General features: G+C 41.2%; 1 protein-coding gene across 5 annotated transcripts in view; it reads left to right on the top strand.

Annotated features, from left to right (window-relative positions):
- The first annotated feature begins 319 nt into the window (after positions 1-319).
- The window catches only part of ulk2 (unc-51 like autophagy activating kinase 2), a 115,509-nt gene continuing 92,612 nt past the window's right edge, over positions 320-23,216 (top strand). For 2 of the 5 annotated variants that reach the window (XM_078548187.1, XM_078548184.1), the window contains exon 1: positions 10,720-11,293. In XM_078548187.1, the coding sequence (XP_078404313.1) occupies positions 11,204-11,293 (90 nt within the window). In that variant the 5' untranslated portion in view covers positions 10,720-11,203. Of the gene's footprint in view, positions 408-10,719; positions 11,294-23,216 lie in introns of those variants that run through there. The other 3 variants (XM_078548188.1, XM_078548185.1, XM_078548189.1) reach the window with 2 other exon arrangements.

The following is a 23,216-nucleotide window of genomic DNA, read 5'->3' as shown; positions in this document are numbered from 1 at the left end:
GCCATGTCTTATATTTCAAGTGCACAGCATGTGATACACCAATACAAGTTATTGCTGAGATCATTAGAGATATATATATATATATATATATATTAAAAAACTAGGTGCACATGTGTGCCTATTAGTACCTGACTTAAGGTAGCACTGACAGATGACACTTGGGGGCAGTTCATGAATCTACCCCTTTGGTTGGGGGACATCCAAGGGCACAGGAGACCCCAAGCCTGGGGCAGTATTTGTTGTTTGTCAATATAAATCGCAACCATAAGGAAAAGAGAGATCTTGCACTGAGCAGCACCTTGTATCCTGTGTTTTACAGCTGGAGGTGGTGATGGCGCAGAACCGTTTTGAAGAGACCCCCGATTTTGTTTTCCCCTGGAATTCACCTTGACGCACTGTGTCTAGCGGTACGTCCTCCACCACAGGAAGTGTATATCTTTCCAGCAAAGGCTAGAGGGTCACTGGTGTACTGTGACTAAACAAACCAAAGTTGTCTTAATTGTATGGGACATGGAGTTTTACCAGTGTATTGAGGAGTCCTAATTCCATAGTTTTATCCATTTCTTCTTCCCCACCCCCCCGCCAAAGGAGTTCTTGCATGTAGTGTGTGGAGTTTCTTGTAGTCCTGCTGTGTGAGAGCCCTATTCATTATCCCATTGCGATAATCAGCCAGAAACATTTGTATGTATAAGAGGTGACAAAAAAAACGCACGGCCGGCAGGATTGTGTCCGTCAGTATTTCAGCATTTTAATAAAGACCATTGTAAGCGTTAGCTAAGAAAACACACTCACTCCTCCTTGTAATTAAATCAAGATTCATCACAACATGCTCCCTATTACTCTATTCACAGGAATCTGTAACTGTGGAATTCCTCATCTCTCTCAAGTCTCCCCTTTTTTCTACAACGTATGACAACAACAACTTGCATTTATATAACACCTTTAACGCAGTTAAAATCTTTCTGAAATCCAAGCTATAGTCAAAATCAGTCTAACTACTGTTTTCACTTTGGCAAGGGGCAGTCCAAACCTCAGGGCCATCAATATCAGATAGTCACTCGTAAATTCAATGCAGAATTCACAGGAGAAGCTTCTTTACCCAGAGAATGGATAGAATGTGGAACTCACTACCACGAGCAGTGGTTGAGGCAAATAGCATTGATGCTTTTCAGAAGAAGCTAGATAAACAAGTGCAGGGGAATAGAAGGATATGCAGATGAGTGAGATGAAGTTGGGTGACATAAGAACATAAGAAATAGGAGCAGGAGTAGGCCATTTGGCCCATCAAGCCTGCCTTGCCATTCAGTAAGACCATGGCTGATCTGCCCCAGGCCTCAGCTCCCCTTTCGTGCCAGCTCCTCATAGCCCTCCCCTCCCCAATATTTCAAAAATCTTAATTACCTCCTCTTTAAATACTTTCAGCGATCTAGCCTCCACAACTCTCTGGGGTGGAAAATTCCAGACATTCACTGGCCTCCGAGAGAAGAAATTCCTTAGCATCTCAGTTTTAAATGAGTGCCCCCTTATTCTGTAACTGTGTCCCCTAGTTCAAGATTTCCCAACTTGTGGAAATATCTACCCTGTCAAGCCCCCTCAGAATCTTGTACGTTTCAATAAGACCACCCCTCATTCTTCTAAACGCTAATGAATAAAGGCCTAACCTGTTTAGCCATTCTTGATAAGTCAACCCTTTTATCCCAGGAATCAGCCCAGTAAATCTCTTTTGAACTGCCTACAATGCCAGTATATACTTTCTTAAATACGGGGGCCAAAACTGTACACTCCAAGTGCAGCCTTACCAACACCCTGTACAGTAGTAACCAGACTTCCCTATTTTTAAACTCCAACCCCCTAGCAACACAGACAAAATTCCATTTGCCTTCTTAATTACTTGCTGCACCTGCATGCTAACCCAGATCCCTCTGTGCTGCACTTTTTTTGGAGTCTCTCTCCATTTAAATAATAGTCTGCCTTTTGATTCTTCCTACCAAAGTGCATGACCTCTCACTTTCCTACATTAAACTCCATCTGCCAAGTTTTTGCCCACTCACTCAACCTGTCTATATCTCCTTGCAGATTCCTTATGTCCTCATCACAACATACCCTCCCATCTATTTTTGTATTGTCAGCAAATTTGGATACATTATACTTTGCCTCCTCCTCCAAGTCATTAATATTGATAGTAAATAATGGAGGCCCTAGGACTGATCCTTGTGGCACTCCACAGTTACGTCTTTCTAACCTGAAAAAGACCTAAAAATTCCTGACCCTCTGTCTTCTGTGTTAACCAATCCTCAATCCGTGCTAATACATTACCCCCAATACTGTGAGCTCTTATCTTGTGCAATAACCTTTTATGTGGCACCTTATCGAACGCCTTCTGGAAATCCAAATACATTACGTCTATCAGTTCCCCTTTATCAACTCTGCTTGTTATATCTTCAAAGAACTCTAGCAAATTTGTCAAACGTGATTTCCCTTTCACAAAACCGTGTTGATTCTGTTTAATTGCGTTAAGCTTTTCTAAATGTCCTGCTGTTTCTTCCTTAATAATGGACTCTAGCATTTTCCCAACGACAGATGCTAGGCTGACTGGCCTATAGTTTTCTGCTTTTTGTCTCCCTCCCTTCTTGAACAGGGACGTCACATTAGCGGTTTTCCAATCCGCTGGGACCCTCCCGGAATCCAGTGAGTTCTGGAATATTTTGACCACTGCCTCCAGCGAGGTTTACGTGGAGCAGAAACCCTGGCACAGCCCTGTTGGACTGAATGGCCTGTTTCTGTGGTGTAAATTTTATGTAATCCTATGTAATACCACCATCTCCCCCACCTTGGCATGGTGGTAATATTATGAGACACGTAATCCAAAGGCCCAGGCTAATGCTGTGAGGACATCGGTTCAAATCCTGCCATGGCAGCTGGTGAAATTTAAATTCAATTAATAAAAAAATCCCAGAATTGAAAGCTAGTCTCAGTAATGATGACCATGAAGTTATCATCAATTGTCATAAAAACCCATCCACTTTATTAATGTCCTTTAGGGAGGGAAATCTGCCATCCTTACTTGGTCAGGCCTCTATGTGACTCCAGACCCACAGCAATGTGGTTGACTCTTAACTTCCCTTTGAAATGGCCTAACAAGCCACTCAGTTCAAGGGCGAATAGGGCAGCAAATGCTGGCCTTGCCAGCGACACCCACTTCTCATGAAGGAATAAAAAGTAGTTCATTGTCCTTGTCTTCTCCTATGCTCCCAGTTTTGATGGCATCCTATATGGTATGCACTGGCTCCCTTACCTTGGTGGTGATTATTGCATTTACACGTTTTAAAATTTCCTCCTTTTGTCTCTTGCACAGCCAGGAGAATTGTAAGCGGTATAGGATAGAGAGCAGGAGCAATTTTTTTTTTGTTTACACAGAGGGTTGTGAGGCCTTACCAGACACAACTGGAATTAGTGAATGAGAAAAAGAAAGACTTGCATTTATACAGCACTCTTCATGATCTCAGGATGCCCATAAGCACTCTGCAGGCAATGAAGAACTTTATGATGTGCAATCACAGTTGTAGGAAATGAAGCAGCCAGTTTATGGCCAGCAAGCTTCCATAAACAGATAATAACCAGATCACCTCTTATTTTCTACTGTTGTTTGAATAGTGTCATGGGATTTTTCAGAGAGAAGACAGAGTCTTAGTTTAAAATCTCATCCAAAACACAGCCCCTCTGACAGTGCAGCAGCACCTCAGTACTGCATGGGGAGTGTCAGCCTAGACTTCATCTCTGGAGTGGGACTTGAACCATCAACCTTCTGATTCGTAGGCAAGAGTACTATCCACTGAGCCTGGGGTGTTCAGGCTTGTAGCCTTTGTGCACTCTGTGCACTTTGGAGTCACTAAAACTGCAGATAAATCTGTTTAAATCCATGTTCCCATTCACTTGTAACTAATTCAACAGCGCAGATACTAACAGATCTAGGTTTTGTGATTTAGGATCCAAATGTCACCAGGAACAGTCCTTTCCAAACTTCCAGGAAATTGCAATTTGCATTTATATAGCACCTTTAACATAGTATAATGTCCCAAGGGTGCTTCACTGGAGATATCAAACAAAATTTAGTGACAGGTGCCAAAGTTTTTGCAACGTCAAGTGCAAAAGGGACTGAGTTGCCTGGGCTTTTTGGTTCCGAGTGCCAGGGTTTGGGGGCCAGAGCCAGCCCATGAGTCATAATGTTGACACCCAGGTTGAAGGGGCTGGAAATGATGATTTGGCTGATGGAAGAGAACGATTCTACCCAGAGGAGGACAGGAAATGAGTTGTCAGCTTGGCTGTTGCTTCTGCCTGTAATTCAGTTTTAAAATACGTGTGCATCGAGACTGATGTGGTGTCCTGTACAGGTACATCAAACGTGGTGTATTGCACTGATATTTTGGATTGGGATGGGCAAGAGGTGGAGGCTGGGGTAGGCGGTGGTGGAATTAAAAGTAGTATGGTTCACCTTACATGATATACTTTCAACCACCTATGTCACTCCATTGCTTCTCCTTCATTTGTGTCAGGCAGCCACAACTGTGTACCGACATATAGACTGGCTAGAACAGGGGTCTGCAACCTTAATACCAAGAAGAGCCATTTTTTAAGTATAGTCAAAAATGCAGTATCTTAAGATTCATGATATTATTCAAATGCCAATAATAATGAAAATGAGAGAGAGACATTTCAACCACATTTCAAAGGTTTTTACGAAAGAGTTAATTGAATGATCCTTTCTCACAAGTACATTGCTAATAAAAGTTTAAAAGAAAACAAAATGAGCCACTTAATTACCATCAAAATGGGTTTGGTCGATCGAATTCAGGAGTTGGATGAATCCTTAATGAGCTGCACGTGGCTTCGGAGCCACAGGTTACAGATCCCTGGGCTAGAAAAAAATCGTGTATGGGAATGTCTGGTAGTGTGTTTAACGTGAATTCCAGCTTTAGGATTCTTCTGACATGCAGAAGCCAATCGAATTTCCCTACCATTGTTAAATTGTCTTGAATATTAGGTTGGAGCTGCTGCCATGTGTTTGTTATCTCAAGTCTCCTGCTGGGTGGCATTGAGAAAAGTCTAGATCACATTCCTGCAAGGAGAGGGAATGTGCGTCTTGGTTGGCCACCCAGAGTTGTCCTTGTTTTCTTTCTGATACCAGTGATGGAACAACATTGACAAAAGACCAGATCTCCAGATGTTCTGCGCTGAGGATGGTGCAAGGCCATAGGAAGAGCCAGCTTTCACAACAGGGAATGGGGAGCAAATCACTCAAATAAGGAAATTATTCACCGTGGAACCGTGCCTTGGAACGTCAGTACTCGATAAGTCGGGATGTGGACTGAAAAGGGATTGCACTCATTTTTCCCTATAAATCTCCGAATCTCAAAGCAAGCATTAAAAATGATGTTGGTACAGCAATACTTTTTACAGAACAGAAAGTTGATCCTGTTACTAAAAACCACCAATGGCTTGCGTTAATGTAGCACCTTTAATGTAGTAAAACGTCCCAAGGCACCTCAGAGGATCACTTGCCAAACAAAATTTGGCACTGAGCTACTTAAGGAGCATATAGGACAGATGGCCAAAGCTTGGTCAAAGAGGTAAGTTTTAAGGAGCTTCTTAAAGGGCAGGAGAGAGGCAGAGAAGTTTGGGGAGAGAATTCCAGAATTTCTCGAAATTAATATCTTTTTTTGCCTCCTTTGATTCTTGCCCATGGTGGGAAGACCTGTGTTTTCACTGCTGCTTTGTTTCAGGGTATTTGACTAAATTGAAAGGGATGTCCAGGGGTCAGAATGAGTCCAGTGGGGAGAGGATTGGGCTCCATTCCTAGAACAGTTAGACTAAGCCACACCTTAAAAACCACAAAGGAACACATCATCCAATCTATATCACAGAATTAAAGCTACTTTCCACTACAGGTATATCCCTGCAATAAATTCAATATTCATGATCATAACTGTGAAATGTAGATATTGTATAGTTAGCCATTCAAGAAGCTCAACACCATCCAGGACAGAGCAGCACACTTGATTAGTACTCCATCCACCACCTTAAGCATTCGCTCGCTTCACTACTGATACAGAGTGGTAGCAGTGTATACCATATACAAGATGCATTGCAATAACTTGCCAAGGTGCATTCGACAGCACTATCTAAATCTGCTACCTTTACCACCTAGAAGCACAAAGGCAGCAGATGCACGGCAACACCACCACCAGCAAGTTCCCCCTCCAGGTCACACACCAGCCTGATTTGAAACTATATCGCTGTCCTTCACTGCCAATGGGTCAAAACAGTACTGAGTGTACCTACACTACATGGATTTAAGTGGTTCAAGAAGCACCACTTTCTCGAAGGCAATTAAGGGATGGGCAACAAATGCTAGCCTTGGAACAAAAAAGAGAAAACTTGCAGATAAATTTAGGACTGGCTAGAAGATTTGGTCTATGTTGTGATGTTAGTAAGGAAATCCCTGGCATCTATAATGGTTCTGCTTTTTCTGCCATATTTTTCTCTCTCCAGCTTCATTCCCTTGCTAACAAGGCAGAGTTGTGACCTCTGTCACTGTTGCTGTTGAGTTGACTACAAGGAGCTGTGGCAAAATGGCATGGGTTCTATTAATTTTTGACACTAATCTTACTTTAGGGAATATGGTGACAGAGACCTGTTGACTGCTACTCCTTGAGACCTCCCAAAATGGTTGCTACCCAAAAGAATACTTGGAAGTAGCTGACATTTTCTCATATAAGTGGCATAAATCAACTGTCTCCGCCTCTGTCTGACATGTTTGTCTTTTGTTGTAAACACCTTAAACATATTGCAGATGGCTGGGTTGGTATTCTGCAAGCCTGAGATAGGCTAAAAGTTTTTCCACCTATCGTATTACCGTGAGATGTTTAAAAAAAAATGTTGTCTTTAGAACACTGTAATGGCAACAGTGTGTGGACTTTACAAAGCCACACAGTCAGCACTTTTATTTACAAAAAAAATAAATAAATCACGTTACATAAAACAACCATTGAGTTGGATTGAATTATAAGCTGTAATGCATTGCCAGAATTCAGTGCTGTTAACAAAACTCTTGAATTTTATATAAGAATTAAAAAAGCTGGAAAAACTCAGCAGGTCAGGCAACATTTGTAATGTTTCAGATCAACGATCTTTCACCAGAACTGAAGGGAGATAGAAATGTAAGAGTATTTAAACCTGTGGAAGGCGGGAGGGGCAGGAAGAACAAAGGAGAGGCTCTGTGATAGGGTGGAGGATGAAATGTTTTGTTATGTTCACTAGCATAAAAACTTGTACATTTCTACCTCTCTTCAGTCCTGATGGAAGGTCGTTGACCTGAAACATTAACTCTGTTTATCTCCACAGATGCTGCCTGACCTGCTGAGTTTTTCCAGCTTTTTTAGTTCTTATTTCAGATTTCCAGCATCTGCAGTATTTTACACTTAAATTTTATGCTCAGTTTACAAACCTTTACTTCTCGTAGTGCCTTGCAGTAGATTTGATTTGAAATCGTTGTTATTAGCACAATGCATATCTTTTTGTTGAGAAACTTGAAGGTTCAAGGGCTAAATACAGGTCACCATCAAGGTATGTAAGAAAATATATGGTGAATCAGCCAAGAGGTGATTTCAAACCTGAATTTTATTAACAGTATTTGTTCTAAAACATCTCTTAATTTGCAAGGTAGGTGATATAACAATGTTATGATCTGGAATGCGATGCCTGAAAGGGTGGTGGATGCAAATTCAATAGCAACTTTCAAAAGGGGAATGGGATAGATACTTGAAGGGGAAAGATTTTTAGAGCTTTGGGGGAAAGGGCAAGGCAGCAAGACAAATTCCAAGAGTTAGCGTCATTCTATTATTGCATACTGACACATAACCATGAAAGGATACTGTACATCATTTTAAAAAAAAGTGAGGCTTCAATCTGACAACACAATATCTCCTTTTGAAATGTGCCCAAAAGAGTTGTTCTGGCTTTGGGGAGTACGGAGTTGTAAGTTCTCAACCTGGGTAGTTGCTGATGAGGGGGAATTGTGCAAGATGAGTACTCAAGAAAAGGACTTGCATACCTGTAGCGCCTTTCATGACCACAAGATGTCTCAAAGCACTTTACAGCCAATGAAGTATGTTTTGAAGTGTAGTCACTGTTGTAATGTAGGAAAAGCAGCAGCCAATTTGCACATAGCAAGCTACCACATCTAGCTGTAAGATAGCATTGTGGGATCTTTTACCCCCATCTGTGAGGGCAGATGGGACCTTGGTTTAACCTCTCAGATGGCATCTCTTGACAGTGCAGCACTCCTTCAATATTGTACTTGGAGTGTCAACGCTGAATTTTGCACTAGAGTCTCTAGAGAGAATCCACAACCTTCTAACCATGCTACCCACTAAACCACGGCTACTGACACCAACTTTTTCGAACAAACAGTAGTTAAATTGCAGTTTGAGTACAGTTCTGCATTACAGTAAGAATGTGACCATAGTAGAGAGGGTATTCGTTATTCATTCATGGGCGTCAATGCCAGCATTTATTGTCCTTGTTCAGAGGGGGCATGATGTGGGTTTGGAGTCACATATAGGCTATGTAAGAATGGCAGATTTCCTTCCCTAATGGGCATTAGTGAAAGAGATGGGTTTTTACAACAATCGGCAATGGTGGTTTTGTGGTCAGACATTTAATTCTAGATTTTTATTGAATTCAAATTTCACCATCTGCTGTGGTGGGATTCCCCAGAGCCTGGGTCTCTGGAATACCAGTCCAGCGACAATACCACTCCCCACCATCTCCCCACAGAGGATAGAAGATTTACGAGAATGTTGCCAGGAATAGAGAATTTTATCTATGAGGAAAGTTTTGATGTAGGCATCGCTGGCTAGGCCAGCATTTATTGCCCATGTTTAGGAAGCATTTTAAGAGTCAACACATTGCTGGAGTCACATGTAGGCCAGACCAGGTAAGGATGGCACATTATGTTAGTGAACTAGATGGGTCACAACAATCGACAATGGTTTCATGGTCATCATTAGACCTTTAATTCTAGATTTTTATTAGATTCAAAATCAATGCCGTGGTGGGTTTGAATCCAGATCCCCAGAGCGTTACCCTGGGTCTCCAGATTACTAGTCTGGTGACGATACCGCTGTGCTACTGCCTCCCCTTGATAGAATGGATAGGAAGGACCTATTTCCCTTAGGTAATAATTAGGGGACATAGATTTAAAATAATTGGTAGAGGATTGAAAAGAGGTTGAGTAGTTTTTTTCCCATGCAGATGGGGTCTGGAACTGCCTGAAAGGGTGTCGGAGGTAGTATCCCTCATCTCATTAAAAAAAGTGAGATATGTCCTTGAGATGCTGTAACCCACAGGGTAATGGACCAAGAGCTGGAAAATTGGATAGGTCTTTATGGGCTGGCACAGACATGATGGGCCAAATGGCTTACTTCTGTGGTGTAAATGCTTTATGTTTCCATGCTGCTAAAGAATGAGAGGAATGAGGCGCACAACCCGAGACATCTGCGCTCCTCTAATTCTGGCCTCTTGTGCTTTTCAAATTATAATTGCTCCACCATTGGTGGCTGTGCCTTCAGTTGCTCAAGCCCCAAGCTCTGGAATTCCTTCCCTACCAGTCTACCTCACTTTGCTCCTTTAAGGCACTTCTTAAAACCTTCCTGTTTGGTCATTTGACTGAATATCCCCTGTCGTGGCTTGTCGTCATATTTTGTTTTATCGTGCTGCTGTGAGGTGCCTTGGGACGTTTCATTATGTTAAAGGTGCTATGCAAATATAAGTTGTTGTTGAGGTTCCATAACCGATTGGCAGGGCCACGGACCAAGAGTTGGAAAGTGGTATGGATTTTCTTGGGCTGGAAAGGGATATGGTGGCCTAATGGCCTTTTTCTCTGCTGCTAAGTTCCCCATGTATCCCATGTTGCTCAGGAATGAGGTGCATTGAGTGAGCAGGAGGGCAAGGCCATGTGACCTTCCCTTTGGCCAGGCCAGAAGGAGCCATTGTCCTAGTGGAGGTGGTGCTGGCCCTTTAACACCTGTCAATCAAACCTCGTGCTTACATAACGACCGGAAATGACGCACAGGCCAGCTCTTTCTGCAAAAACAAACCTGCAATAAGTCACATGAACATCTTTATGTTCCCTTCTCTTTCTCTCCCCCTCTCTCTCTCCGCTGCAGCTCCACCTGCAGCATGCAACAGCTTGAAAAGTAAAGCATTTTTGTCAATGCATAAAGCGAAAGGGATGTCAAGACCCGCCCTCCCCCCGTACCCCGGGCTCGTTTTTCCTTCCCAAAAGGGGGCGAACTATTTTGTTCGGATGAGCACGGCCGGAGTGCACCATGTAAACAAACCTGGCGGAGGGATACCCAGCAAGCAGGCCGGCGGAGGGAGAGGGGATAATAAAACCGTTAGGGATCCTTTGGGGGGGGGGGGGAGGGTGGAGAGAGAGAGAGGAGAAAGGTCTTTCTCAAACAGCCTCCCTACCCAAACCCGGGGGAACGAGTAGCGTGCCTTCGCATTTCCCCAATCGGTGACAGAAGGCCGAGGGGCAAGTGGCGGCCAAGCGTCCAACCAGGGGAGGGAAGGGGTGCACTCTTTAGCGGAGGCGGAGGGAGACGGTGAGGCTGTGCCGCGGCACTATATAAAGCGCGCTGCGGCGGCTGCTCCCGTCAGTCGGGTCGTCGTCTTGTGTGTGTGTCTTTGGGGGGTGGGGTCAAAAAAAGGGGGGGGGGTCATGTTAAAGGATAACCAACGCTACTACCATGACAAAAGAAACAATAAAAATACCGTATAAATCTCCGTAGCAACAGCAACAACAACAACAGGGGGAGGGGGAAAAAAAAAATACCACTCCACTCTTGTGCGAGACTCGAATTTCACCCGCATTTACATATATATCCCACCTATTTAATGCTAAGTATGCGTAGGAATCAGGCTCCAGTGGAGTGGGATTATGGTGGGAGAGCTGCTGCTGCTTGTTCTTCATCATCATCATCATCTTCAGAGCTGCTGGCGGTCACTGGGTTTTGCGGTGCGAATTGTTCTCTGAGGGAGGAAGAAACACTGCCAGCGACAGCTCCGTCCTCTGCCTCTTCAGTCACCACTTTCCTCGCCTCCTCCTCCTCTTAGCCCCCCTTCTCCACACTTGCTGGTCATGGAGGTAGTGGGGGATTTCGAGTACAACAGGAAAGACCTCATAGGACACGGAGCCTTTGCTGTGGTCTTTAAAGGCCGCCACAGGAAGGTAAAATGAGCCGGGGGATGGGAGGAACGGGTTATCTTGATGTTTGAACGTTTGCGAGCAGATCTCTCTTTGCCTTTTTTTTGTTTTAAGTGACTCAAGTTGCCACCAGTGCTGTAAACATTTTCGGATGGTCACATGTACCTTGTGTGCAAACTTGTGGGTCCTTTTGCGAATGTTTCTCAGACAGTTTTCCTAGACTAGCTTATAGTAAATTATAATAAATGCAGCTTTAATGTACAGTGCTAAATTATAATAAATGCAGCTTTAATGTACAGTGCTAAATTATAATAAATGCAGCTTTAATGTACAGTACTAAATTATAATAAATGCAACTTTAATGTATAGTGCTAAATTATAATAAATGCAGCTTTAATGTATAGTGCTAGATTATAATAAATGCAGAATGTACAGTACTAGGTTATAATACAGCTTTAATGTACAGTGCTTAATGTAGCTTTAATGTATAGTGCTAAATTATAATAAGTGCAGCTTTAATGTACAGTACTATGTTATAATACAGCTTTAATGTACAGTGCTTAATGTAGCTTTAATGTATAGTGCTAAATTATAATAAGTGCAGCTTTAATGTACAGTACTATGTTATAATACAGCTTTAATGTACAGTGCTTAATGTAGCTTTAATGTATAGTGCTAACTTATAATAAATGCAGCTTTAATGTATAGTGCTAGATTATAATAAGTGCAGAATGTACAGTACTATGTTATAATACAGCTTTAATGTACAGTGCTTAAAGTAGCTTTAATGTATAGTGCTAACTTATAATAAATGCAGCTTTAATGTATAGTGCTAACTTATAATAAATGCAGCTTTAATGTATAGTACTAAATTATAATAAATGCAGCTTTAATGTATAGTGCTAAATTATAATAAATGCAGCTTTAATGTACAGTAGTAGGTTATAATGAAGGCAGCTTTAACATACAGTACCAGGCTATAATACAGCTTTAATGCACAGTGCTGAATTATAATAAATGCAACTTTAATATGCATGTATGTTAGTCACTCATGATTGCTGCAAGTGATCCCACACTTTGCTGTGCCAGATGGTTGCTGTTGGCTGTATTTTTCACAGGCATGATCCTGTGTTTTGGAGTTTTCCTTTACCTGTATCTACTTGAGTGGTGCAATGTGTCAAAGGCTCAATAGATGACAATTTATTAATGTGGGCCGGGCAGTTCGCTTTTCATCCCCCTCTTAAAATCCAGGCGAAAGTTTCCTTTTGGTGTGTGACAATACATATTTTCTCTTCTGGATTGTCTCAAGTTATGTTAAAATTGAAGAGTATTTCATGGTTAAATGACATTGGCGGTTGTAGGTCAGTTGGATTTAAGCTGGACATAGTGTATCTTTCCAGAATGTGGAAATCATGTGGCTGTTCTTTGTCACTGTGAGAGATGATTTCAGTGCTCATCCAGTGAACTTGATCATTACTTCCTGGCTGCCTTACCATTTCTAAATACAGGAATCAGCGTTAGCATCTTGGCATGTGTTTGGACATGTAACAGGAACTCTGAATGTCCCCGCCCTGCAGAGGTCTGCATTTACTTTGTTGTCCTCTTTGAATACTGTCAGGGAGGTGCAAACTTAAGTGACTAGCCTCAGCTGCAGCAACATTAGGGTTGCATTGATAAGCCTCAATGATCCTGGGGGTGGGGAGGCGGAATTAGAGTTCTCATATCTGTTAGTTAAGCAGCTACCCTTGCTGTAATGTATGTTTGTGGATGTTGCCTAAGGGAGCATTGAGTAAAGTTACACTATCCCCACTGATGCTCGCTATTATGGATCACACATAGGCATGAGAGAGGTACAGGAGGGTGCCAGGCATTTATGAAAATCTACTCCAACAAGGCTGACAGAAACCAAAATTCTGCTTAGCTCCAAAGCAGAAATAGATCTAGTGACATTCAGTAGTTCATGCTGAACTTTGCTAATTTGTTGACTTCCTACCATTGATTAGCCTGGGGGAGGATACTAAATAAAAATGACCAGTGAGTATGATTTTTAAAATTATTTTTACCTCTTTATATTTGTGACCCTGTTTCTCCTGAGGGTAGCCACTTGTGCTGGGATGTGGATTGCACTGGTAGCCTCTGGCACCTCACCAAATAATCATTCTTACATAGCCCTTTACTGTGGGTAGTGACAGGACACTAATCCTGGAGAGCAGTCACAATCAAGCCCAGTTGGGGATATGGGAATCTTATACAGGACAATGATCAGGAATTTTCTATTTTTTTATTGTCACTATATCTCCTCCTTCCCTAAGAAATCTGATGAATTATTGCATTCCCAGTGCTGCTCTATTTTATCTATCTAGGACAGATCATTGTCTCATCCTGGGGCCTCCATGGCCCATGTAGCTACTAAATTGTGGGTTTATCCAATCAAGTCATTGGAGATCCCATTTTTCCAATTTTTGAATTGTTCCCGCACTAATATCCATTTCTCAACAAAGGACCAGTAGGCAGCGGTTCACTAATGCTGCTGTCAACCTGTTAAGCATCTCAGAATAGAGCAGGATGTCACAACTTTGTTTGGCCAGGACTAGATTCAGGGAATTGCAGGTTCTGTACTTTCTGCCCCTAATGTAATTGGTGTACAATTGTAATGTGTCACTTAGCCATGTCCAGATTCATTTTAATTTTAAAGGGAGACTCAATTAAAAGTTTTTAACAGAGTAAAGTTTATAGAATTTAGGGAAAATTGATATTATTTTGACAAGGTCCTTAAAGATGTAAGGAATGACCCTGTGAGTAGGTGCACCATGGACCTTTAAATAATGGGATATGCACTTAGAATCTGTCACATCGTGGTAGAAAGATGCCAAATAGAACCAGTTGTCTCTTATCATACCTCCAGGATATTGAAAATACATTATATTTATGGGGTTCAGCCAATATATGCACAGCAAAAAACAAATAGCAAGTTAGATGATTGAACATTTAATATTGTTTTGCTTGGATATTGGTAGATTTCTTCTGATTGATTGATGTTTCAGGGTTCTTTTGCGTCCACCTGAATCATCAGATCAGATGGACAGAGCCTTAATTTAGGATGCTATCCAAAGTGCAATATCTCTGACAATGCAGCATTCCCTCAATACTGCACTCAAATGTCAGCTTGGCTTGAGTATGTATCTGATTCCTGGAGTGAAGCTTGATCCCACAACCTTTTTACTCAGAGGAAAGTCTGCTTGCCAGCTGGGCCAAGCTGATGTTTGAGAGGCATTTGCAGACTGGCGCCATATGATTCCAAGTACATGTTTTAGAAGATTGTCCACCCATTGGAAGGGCAATAAAGGGATTCACTTCCTTGCAAATCAAAGTGAGGTTTCCCGTTCATCAAACGGCTTTCATTCTCGTATTGTCACCCAGCCTGTTAATCAGGGTAGGAATAGTTGAAGTCCTGGTTTGAGGCTGAATTTCTGCTGCTGTGGTCCTTGATTTTTGCTCCTTTGTTTTAGAAACTGCACAGAAAAGACATCTTATAAAATATGGCAAGAACTGTTGTAATTCTTTCTTCATGGGCCCTGTCCCAGAGGAGAACACCTGACACAGAAGCAATTGATTTTGGTTTAGCCATAGTTGGTTTATTGAAAGGTTCTGGTTATTTTGGATCAATAGTCAACAGTGCTGATTCTCACCATGATGTCCTTGATGCTTGTGTAACCACTAGCACACCGTTTAGTTTTCCTGGAAATGGCTTTTCGTTCCAACAATGTTGTTCTAGAACTGAAAGCACTCAAAAGGGTAATTGGACTCGAGAGCAATGTAAAAGATCTGGTGGGATTCAGATTTCAAATAGCATGGATAGATTTGCTTATTTATCATTTGTCAGCATTAAAGTTCAGTTACAAGATCAATTTGGTGTGGGCAAAGGGAATGGTATTGAAGTCTTCTGATATTGTCACTGCAGTATAACTTAATTTTCCTCCCATTGTGTGCATGCATAATTACTTTTCCAAAGTAAACTTGTCTAAAAGTTGCTATTTTCTAAGGGAATAATTTCAATAACATGTTAACTGTCTTTCAGTGCACCTCACTCTAGAGCCCAGGAATGCTGTAGTCTGTCTAGGAAATTGAGCTGCATCAATATACCAACTTATTGATAATTGACTTATTAATAAACAGTCTCTGTTAGGAAGTACTGAAGTCACTGAATCCAACATTTTTGGAGAGGGGGTGGCTCATCAGCTGTGTAACTGGGGCAGATGAGGCAGAATTTGGAACAGGACTCATTGTGCTAGAAGTGAAGGTCAGTGCTTAAAAATATTCAGCTTCCTTTGTCCTGATGACAGTGGGCAGCCATTTTTGCCATGAGTTCTGTATGCTGTCACTGAATTTGCTGAAATCAGTGGTTTAAGAAGAAGCAGACAGAGCTTGGAGAGGGTGCCACTTGAAGGTCAGTCTGGCATTAGTGTACTCTGCTGTGTAATGTTCAATATTTACCATCCATGGCTGGCTGATTCCCAATACTGATTTAACACAAGCTTTGTTGTGGTAAATAATGGTAAACTATTTCACAGCATTGTTGAAACTTAATATATTATACTAGTTTAAATTACAGTAAACTAGTAAAACTGCTTTTACATAGGTCAACAGATTAATCATTACAAATGAGATTTTGGATAAGCATAACATACTGAATGATACCATCTCCATTTGTAGTACAATTCAAGTGCTGTGAGACAGCACGATGAATTAATAACATTGAAAAAAGTCAGGGAAAAATAAAAGCCATTTAGCCTATTGAAGTTCTAGTAACCAAATTTCAATCTGGGTTTTGGCTGCTTTTTAAAAAGTCTCTTTCTTGTCTCTGGTATCCAGCAAAGAAAATGTCTGGCCTAATTTTCTGATTAGCCAAAATGTATATACTGTACCACATTGTTAAGGTACTTCGTCTTCTAATCAACCACATAGTGAGTTGACCATATCCACGTCTTAGGGATAGCACTTCCCCACCAAAGAGAAGAAATCAAAGATGGCTCAACTGAGCCTGTTGTGCACATCTCCCCAATGCCTGACAGAGTGAGAAATTCACACAAAGAATGGAACACAAAAGGGCAGAGAGGAAGACAAAAGAAGATGATGCAATTAAGTGGAGGCATTTTTTAAAGTTGCTTCTTTGTTTGAGCAATGCCATGGTAGGTTAATGAGCATGTAAAGTCCCATTGCAGAAAATCAGAACAATCTTAAGTCACAGTATTCCATGACATCAAGTTATAATTTGTTCATTTTCTTTTAATGCGAGCATTGATTGTATATTCCAGGGAATAAAATAATTATCACCATATAAGACGCATCACTTTGCAGCATCTTTAGTTCTTTCTCAAATTGCTGTGATCCTGCAGGCCTGGAAAATCCACGTGTTTTGTTTCTAGCCTGTTGCTTTCTTTTTAAAGCTCTGTCACTTTTTTCCATTATGTATTCCAGTTCATGTTGGTTGGACTCAGGCTGTGTGCATGGATAGGATGGACAATAATATTACTCGTTCCATTTCTGACCATATGATCGTTTTAAAAATTCTCCTCCGCCCTGAGCTGTGTTTGAGTTTTGCCAGCCCGCATTTTGATGCCAACTCTTGCCACCCTTTCCAATGCTGCCAACACTAAAGATGTTCCCTAACTGAGCTCTGCTTCTGTGAGATGAAACTGGCCCTGTCAGTTGGGCACAGTATTTATTCAATAGCCTTGTTAAAAGCTGGAGGAAACTACACAATTAAGACAATTTAAATGTAGGCAGGATTCTAATATCAACCCCTCCGGGTTGGAAGTTTCACATTCTAAACCCTATTGGTGAGTCAAAATGTGCACCATAGACTGTCTAAAAGTATGCATAGCAAATACCTGATTTCATCAGACGGAAGGTTGGGAGACAAGAGAGAAATTATAGGACAGATTCTAGGAATACCTCCCACAAGGGAAGGAGTAAGCCCGGAATATCCTCTTAACAGCTGTTTGCTATTAGTCGAAAAATTTTAGGAAGCAGGCTGGCTGAGTGTTTACCTGTCTAAGTTTGTGTCTGTGACTTGTTACAGGTAAACTACTTTTTCTGATTCATTCAATTATGCTTGCACTCATTTCTAAATGTTAAATCTTTAAATTTTTTTGAAACTTTTTGGCAACTTTCAGCTTTATGACCTGTAGCTAGCATTCCATTGGTTTTACGTTACATTTTAATTTTCTTCCTTTTTATGCAATCTTAAGTTTCTAATTCTAGCAAAATATTGTCTGACATTCTACAAACTGCACTTTGACATTTATTTTTTTCTTGACGGTTCTTTTTCAACTGTCTTTTCCTCTAGGCATTTACTGAAGTGTTTCTATAGTTGTTAGTTTAGCATTTGCACCACATGGCCATTACTCATGTATGAACTGTGGCAGTGAGTGTCACTAAGCCTTTTGGTTGTGGAGGTCACCAAATTCGATCATGTGCACTTGCAAGGTTTGACGGATAAGGAGCATGAAATCTGGGCACTGAGGTGAGTTGTGGCGCCAGTGCCATCATAGTGGCTGTGATCAGCTGACTCTCTGCAGCCAGAGTATCAAATCTGCAACTTTTTGAGCCTGAATAGTCTCAATTACCGAGTAAAGAAAGAATTTTCAGTGGAGTCTACTTATATTTCTAATTAGAATCTGCTTGTCTTCTCTCCTGTACTTTCGAACATTGGTGTCCTGAATTATGTGCATTAGTTCTTTATCAAAATTACTCAATAAAAAATAGACTGTGTAAAAGCTATATTTAAAATCAATCACTAGAGCACTTTGTCAGTTTGGCCCATTTAGTTACACTTTTGCCTCGAGTGAGAAGATTTGAGGGTTCCCGCAGGACCTGAATACTTAGTTCTAGATTCCCCCATAAGGGGAAACACCCTCTCAGCATCCATTAATCTATATTAACACATCGCAGGATTAATCATGTGTTGCATCATAGGTGGACACTATCTTTTCAATTAAGACTTTAAACCAAAGTCCTGTCTATTTGGTTGCTCAGATAGATGTAAAGGATGCTAGGATGCTTTTTGAACAAGAGCAAGTTCTTTTCCAAGTGTCCTGGCCAACAGTTAACTTAATTAATATCAGCAAAGGACCATCAACTGATTCTTCCTCCTTTTTGTGGTCTTTGGGAGTTGGTATGTAAATCAGCTCCACCTTTGACCTGCACTCCACTGGTTGTGAGGAGCTTTAAGGTATACTCTAGAATGTAAGCAAGGATGTGTCCTTTAAATGCATGTTCGCTCTTTGTTGGTGCTCCTGGGTTTGTCAATGTGACTTGCAACACTTAAATGTAGATAAAAATTTAAAAAAAGAACAGGTGCTAGAAAGAAAGAAAATATTTATATAGCCACCTTTCAAAACCTCAGGATTTCCCAAAATGCTTTTGAAGTGCAGTCATTGTTGCAAAGTAGGAAACACATCGCAAATCTGACAGAATCTTAGGAGCAAATAGATGAACTTAAATAATGTGGGTGTAGACCCTTCATCAGAACTATTTTGAGGTAGGAGCCACACCAGAAGAATTCATTCACCTGTTGACTCCACAGATGCTGCCTGACTTGCCATGTGTTTCCAACATTTTCTATTTTTAAGAATATAAGAAATAGGAACATTCGGCCCCTCGAGCCTGCTCTGCTGTGCAATAGATCATTGCTGATCTGATTGTGGCCTTACTCTGTGTTTTTGCCTGCTCCTCAGAATCCTTGACTCACTTGTCAATCAAAAATCTGTCAACTTAGCTTTACTATATTAAATGGTCCAGCCTCAACTGCTCGCTGAGGAAGAGAATTCCAAAGAATAATGACTGTCTGTGAGAAGCAATTCCCCCCCCATCTCCATCTTAAATGGGAGGCCCCATAGTTCTAGATTCCCCCACAAGGGGAAACATTATCTCAGCATTCACCCTGTCAAGTCCCCTCAGAACCTTATATGTTTCAACAAGATCACCTCTTATTCTTCTAAATTCCAGTGAGTATATCCCCAACCTGCTCAACCTTTCTTCATACCAGGAATCACCTTAGTGAACCTTCTCTGAACTGCTTCCAATGCAAGTATGCCCCTCCTTAAGTAAGGTGACCAAAACTGTACACAGTACTCTAGGTGTGGTCTCAACACTGTCCTGTACAGTTATAGCAAGACTATTCTACTTTTGTACTCCATCCCCCTTGCAATAAAGGCCAGCATTTAGTTTGCCTGCCAAATTACTTGCTGCACCAGCATGCTGATATCTAAATCCCTTTGTACTGCAGCATCCTGCAGTCCTTCTTCATTTAAATAATATTCTACTTAACTTTGCTTCAGGGTTTTGAATTATTATACATCCAACTGTTAAGTTTGTGGTTGGAACCTAATTGGTTAAGTTATGTTTCTATTGTGTATAAATTTGAAAGGCTAGTGCAAAAAGTTGAATTTTTATTTCTGCTTCAGAATAATAGAGATTCGAGTTTATAAAACTCTCAATGTAATTTTACCTTTTCCTAGATTAAATGCAGTGTAATTGCCTGCAGGTTATGGTCTTCAAAGCATTGCCTGCTGTATCAGAATGACGTTTTCATATCTTCATTTCTAGTCACTAATTGTATTGTTGAGTGACTACTGAGGTGTATAAAAGTTTTCATGTTAATCCATGCAAACTGTCATAGGAAAAGTACCTTATCAGGGTTTCAAACATGGCTTTCAGGAAAGAAAGAACAACGCTAGCCAATTTCCATCAAATTGAATTGAACTCATTCATGGAATTTGGGTTATACAACATACTAACCTCCAGGCACATACAGTAATGAAAATGGCTGTTGGTTGCAAGATTCTTACTTTGGGAAGCTCAGTCAGTTATTTGAAAGAGTAACTAAACTTCCCTATGGCTCTAAATCACATTCAGTCCAACACTAATGGGAAAACTCAGAAGATTACAGTGTGAGAATGGAAGTATTACATTGATGTAATAAGCAATTTTGAGGTTTCATTCGAAATATTTTAGGGACAGAGTAAAAAGAAGTTTGTGCCTTTATTAGACATCAGTCTTGCGTGATAGACAGCTTTGTTCTTGCTATCTGATTTTAAACTGCTTGTGGTTTGGTGTGCTCTGCTTTCCTCTGAAACATGGAATGGAGTTGTATAGATTTATCTGAAAAAGAAAAAAGAAAGACTCGCATTTATTTATATTGCACTTCTTATGACCACCAGACATCTCAAAGTGCTTTACAGCCAATAAAGTACTTTTTTAAAATGTAGTCACTATTCGAATGTAGGAAACCAGACAGCTAATTTAAACTCCCACTAACAGTAACGTGATAATGAGCAGATAATCTATTTTTATGATGCTAATTGAGGAATACATATTGGCCAGGATACTGGGAATAACTTCCTGACTCTTCTTCGATCTAGTGTTGTGGGATCTTTTCCATCTGTTCGAGCAGGCATATGGGGCCTCGGTTTAAACATCTAATCGGCAAGACGGCACCTCCGGCAGTGCAATGCTCCCTCAGTGCTGCAGTGGAGTGTCAGCCTTGATTTTTGGTAATCTGATAAATTGAGGGTTTTTTTTTGAGGAAACCGTGTCCCAGTATACACTTATTATGAGCATGAATCAACTAACTTGATGAGAATGGCTGTGTACATACCTGTATAGTCTGATATTGAGTGCAGATTGTGACTTAGTTTGAGACACTCTGCCAGGTTCATTTGTTTATTTGAGCCGCATAGTTCTTTCTGGCTTCAGACTACTTATTTCAGATGGCATTGCTGGAAGCAGGACAGATCATTTAGTTGCCTTGTAGCGGGCTTTCTGTTCCAAATTCACAACAACATGAACTATAGGTGTGATAACTGTAGTACAGCAAATGCATAACTCTATTGAACCATGGGGGTGCTTGGAGCTGATGCTGGAGCTACAAATTTTAACTATCAATTACATTTCTTTCCCTGGCCACTGTTGGAAGCTGAACTAGACTGCTTGCAACCTTGGCACCTTAATTGGCCGAGATAAGCTTGCAATGCACATCACTCCATCATCAATGGTACCTATTTCCATCTCAGTGTAATACCCCTGCCTCCAACTCTGCCTCAGCTCATCTACAGTTGGACCCATAAGACAATATGACGTAGGAGCAGAAGTAGGCTATTTGGCCCATCGAGCCTGCTCCGCCGTTCAATGAGATCATGGTTGATCTGACAATCCTCAACTCCACTTTCTTGTCTTTTCCCCATAACCCTTGATTCCCTTACTCTATCTCTGCCTTGACTATATTTAATGACCCAGCTTCTACAGCCCTCTGCAGTAAAGAATTCCACAGATTCACTAGCCTTTGAGAGAAGAAATTCCTCCTCATCTTTGTTTTAAATGGGTGACCCCTGACTCTGAGATTATGCCCTCTAGTCCTAGACTTTCCCACAAGGGGAAACAACCTCTTAGCATCTTACCTGTCAAGCCCCCTAAGAATCTTATATGTTTCAATAAGATCACCTCACATTCTTCTAAACTCCAATGAATACAGGCCCAATCTACTCAGCCTTATAAGAAAATCCCTCCACACCCGGAATCAACCTAGTGAACCTTTTCTGGACTGCCTCCAATGCCAGTATATCTTTCCTTAGATAAGGGGACCAAAACTGTTCACAGTATTCTAGATGTGGTCTAACTAGAGACCCCTCATCTGTGCCTTTTTTAACTCAACCCTTCTAGTCTAATGTCCTCCTGGCCAGCCTTCCATTTTCCATCCTCCTCAAACTTGAACTTGTCCAAAACTTGGTCTAGCTTACACCAAGTCCTGTACACTGATCGTCCTATACTCACTGGCCTATATCAGTTCCTGGTCCACAACACCCCTATTTTTAAAATTCTCAATCTTATTTTCAAATCCCTCCATTGTGCTGCCACCCCTGATCTCTGTAGCCTCCTCCAGTCTCACAACCCTCCAATATATGTGAATATCTACAATTCTGGCCTCTTGCACATCCCTAATTTTAATCACTGCAAATTTGGTGGCTGTGCCTTCAACCGCCTTGGCCCTAGTTTCTGAATTTCCTCCCTAAACCTCTCATTCACTCAAGCTCTCTCTTCTTTAATACACTGCTTAAAGTCTACCTCTGCCTTGTCCTGCTAGCTCCTTATGTGGCTTGGTGTCAAATTTTAATAAATGCAAAATACTGCTGATACTGGAATTATGAAATAAAAACAAAGTGCTGGAAAAATTCAGGTCTGGCAGCACCTGTGAAGAGAGAAAGAGTTAACGTTTTGAGTCTGATATGACTTCTTCAGAACAAAAATAAAAATACCTGGAAAAACTCAGCAGGTCTGACAGCATCTGCAGAGAGGAATACAGTTAACGTTTCGAGTCCGTATGACTCTTCAACAGAACTAAGGAAAAATAGCAAAGAGGTGAAATATAAGCTAGTTTAAGGGGGAGTGGGACAAGTAGAGCTGGAAAGAGGGCCAGTGATAGGTGGAGATCGCCAAACGATGTCATAGACAAAAGGACAAAGAGGTGTTGAAGGTGGTGATATTATCAAAAGAATGTGATAATAGGTGACATTAAGGGTAGAAAGCAGGACGAGCAAGGTACAGATAGCTCTAGTGGGGGTGGGGTGGGGGGAAGGGATCGAAATAGGCTAAAAGGTAGAGATAAAACACTGGATGGAAATAGGTGGGAAAAGAAAAATCTATATAAATTATTGGAAAAAAGGGGGTGGGGATGGAGGAGAGAGTTCATGATCTAAAATTGTTGAGCTCAATATTCAGTCCGGAAGGCTGTAAAGTGCCAAGTCGGAAGATGAGGTGCTATTCCTCCAGTTTGCGTTGAGCTTCACTGGAACATTGCAGCAGGCCAAGGATGGACATATGGGCATGAGAGCAGGGTGGAGTGTTGAAATGGCAAGCGACAGGGAGGTCTGGGTCATGCTTGCGGACA

The sequence above is a fragment of the Cetorhinus maximus genome, chromosome 9 (assembly GCF_964194155.1).
Source record: "Cetorhinus maximus chromosome 9, sCetMax3.hap1.1, whole genome shotgun sequence".
NCBI lineage: Eukaryota > Metazoa > Chordata > Chondrichthyes > Lamniformes > Cetorhinidae > Cetorhinus > Cetorhinus maximus.
Note: the sequence above shows the minus strand (reverse complement) of the source record. Positions and strands in the feature narration are given on the sequence as shown.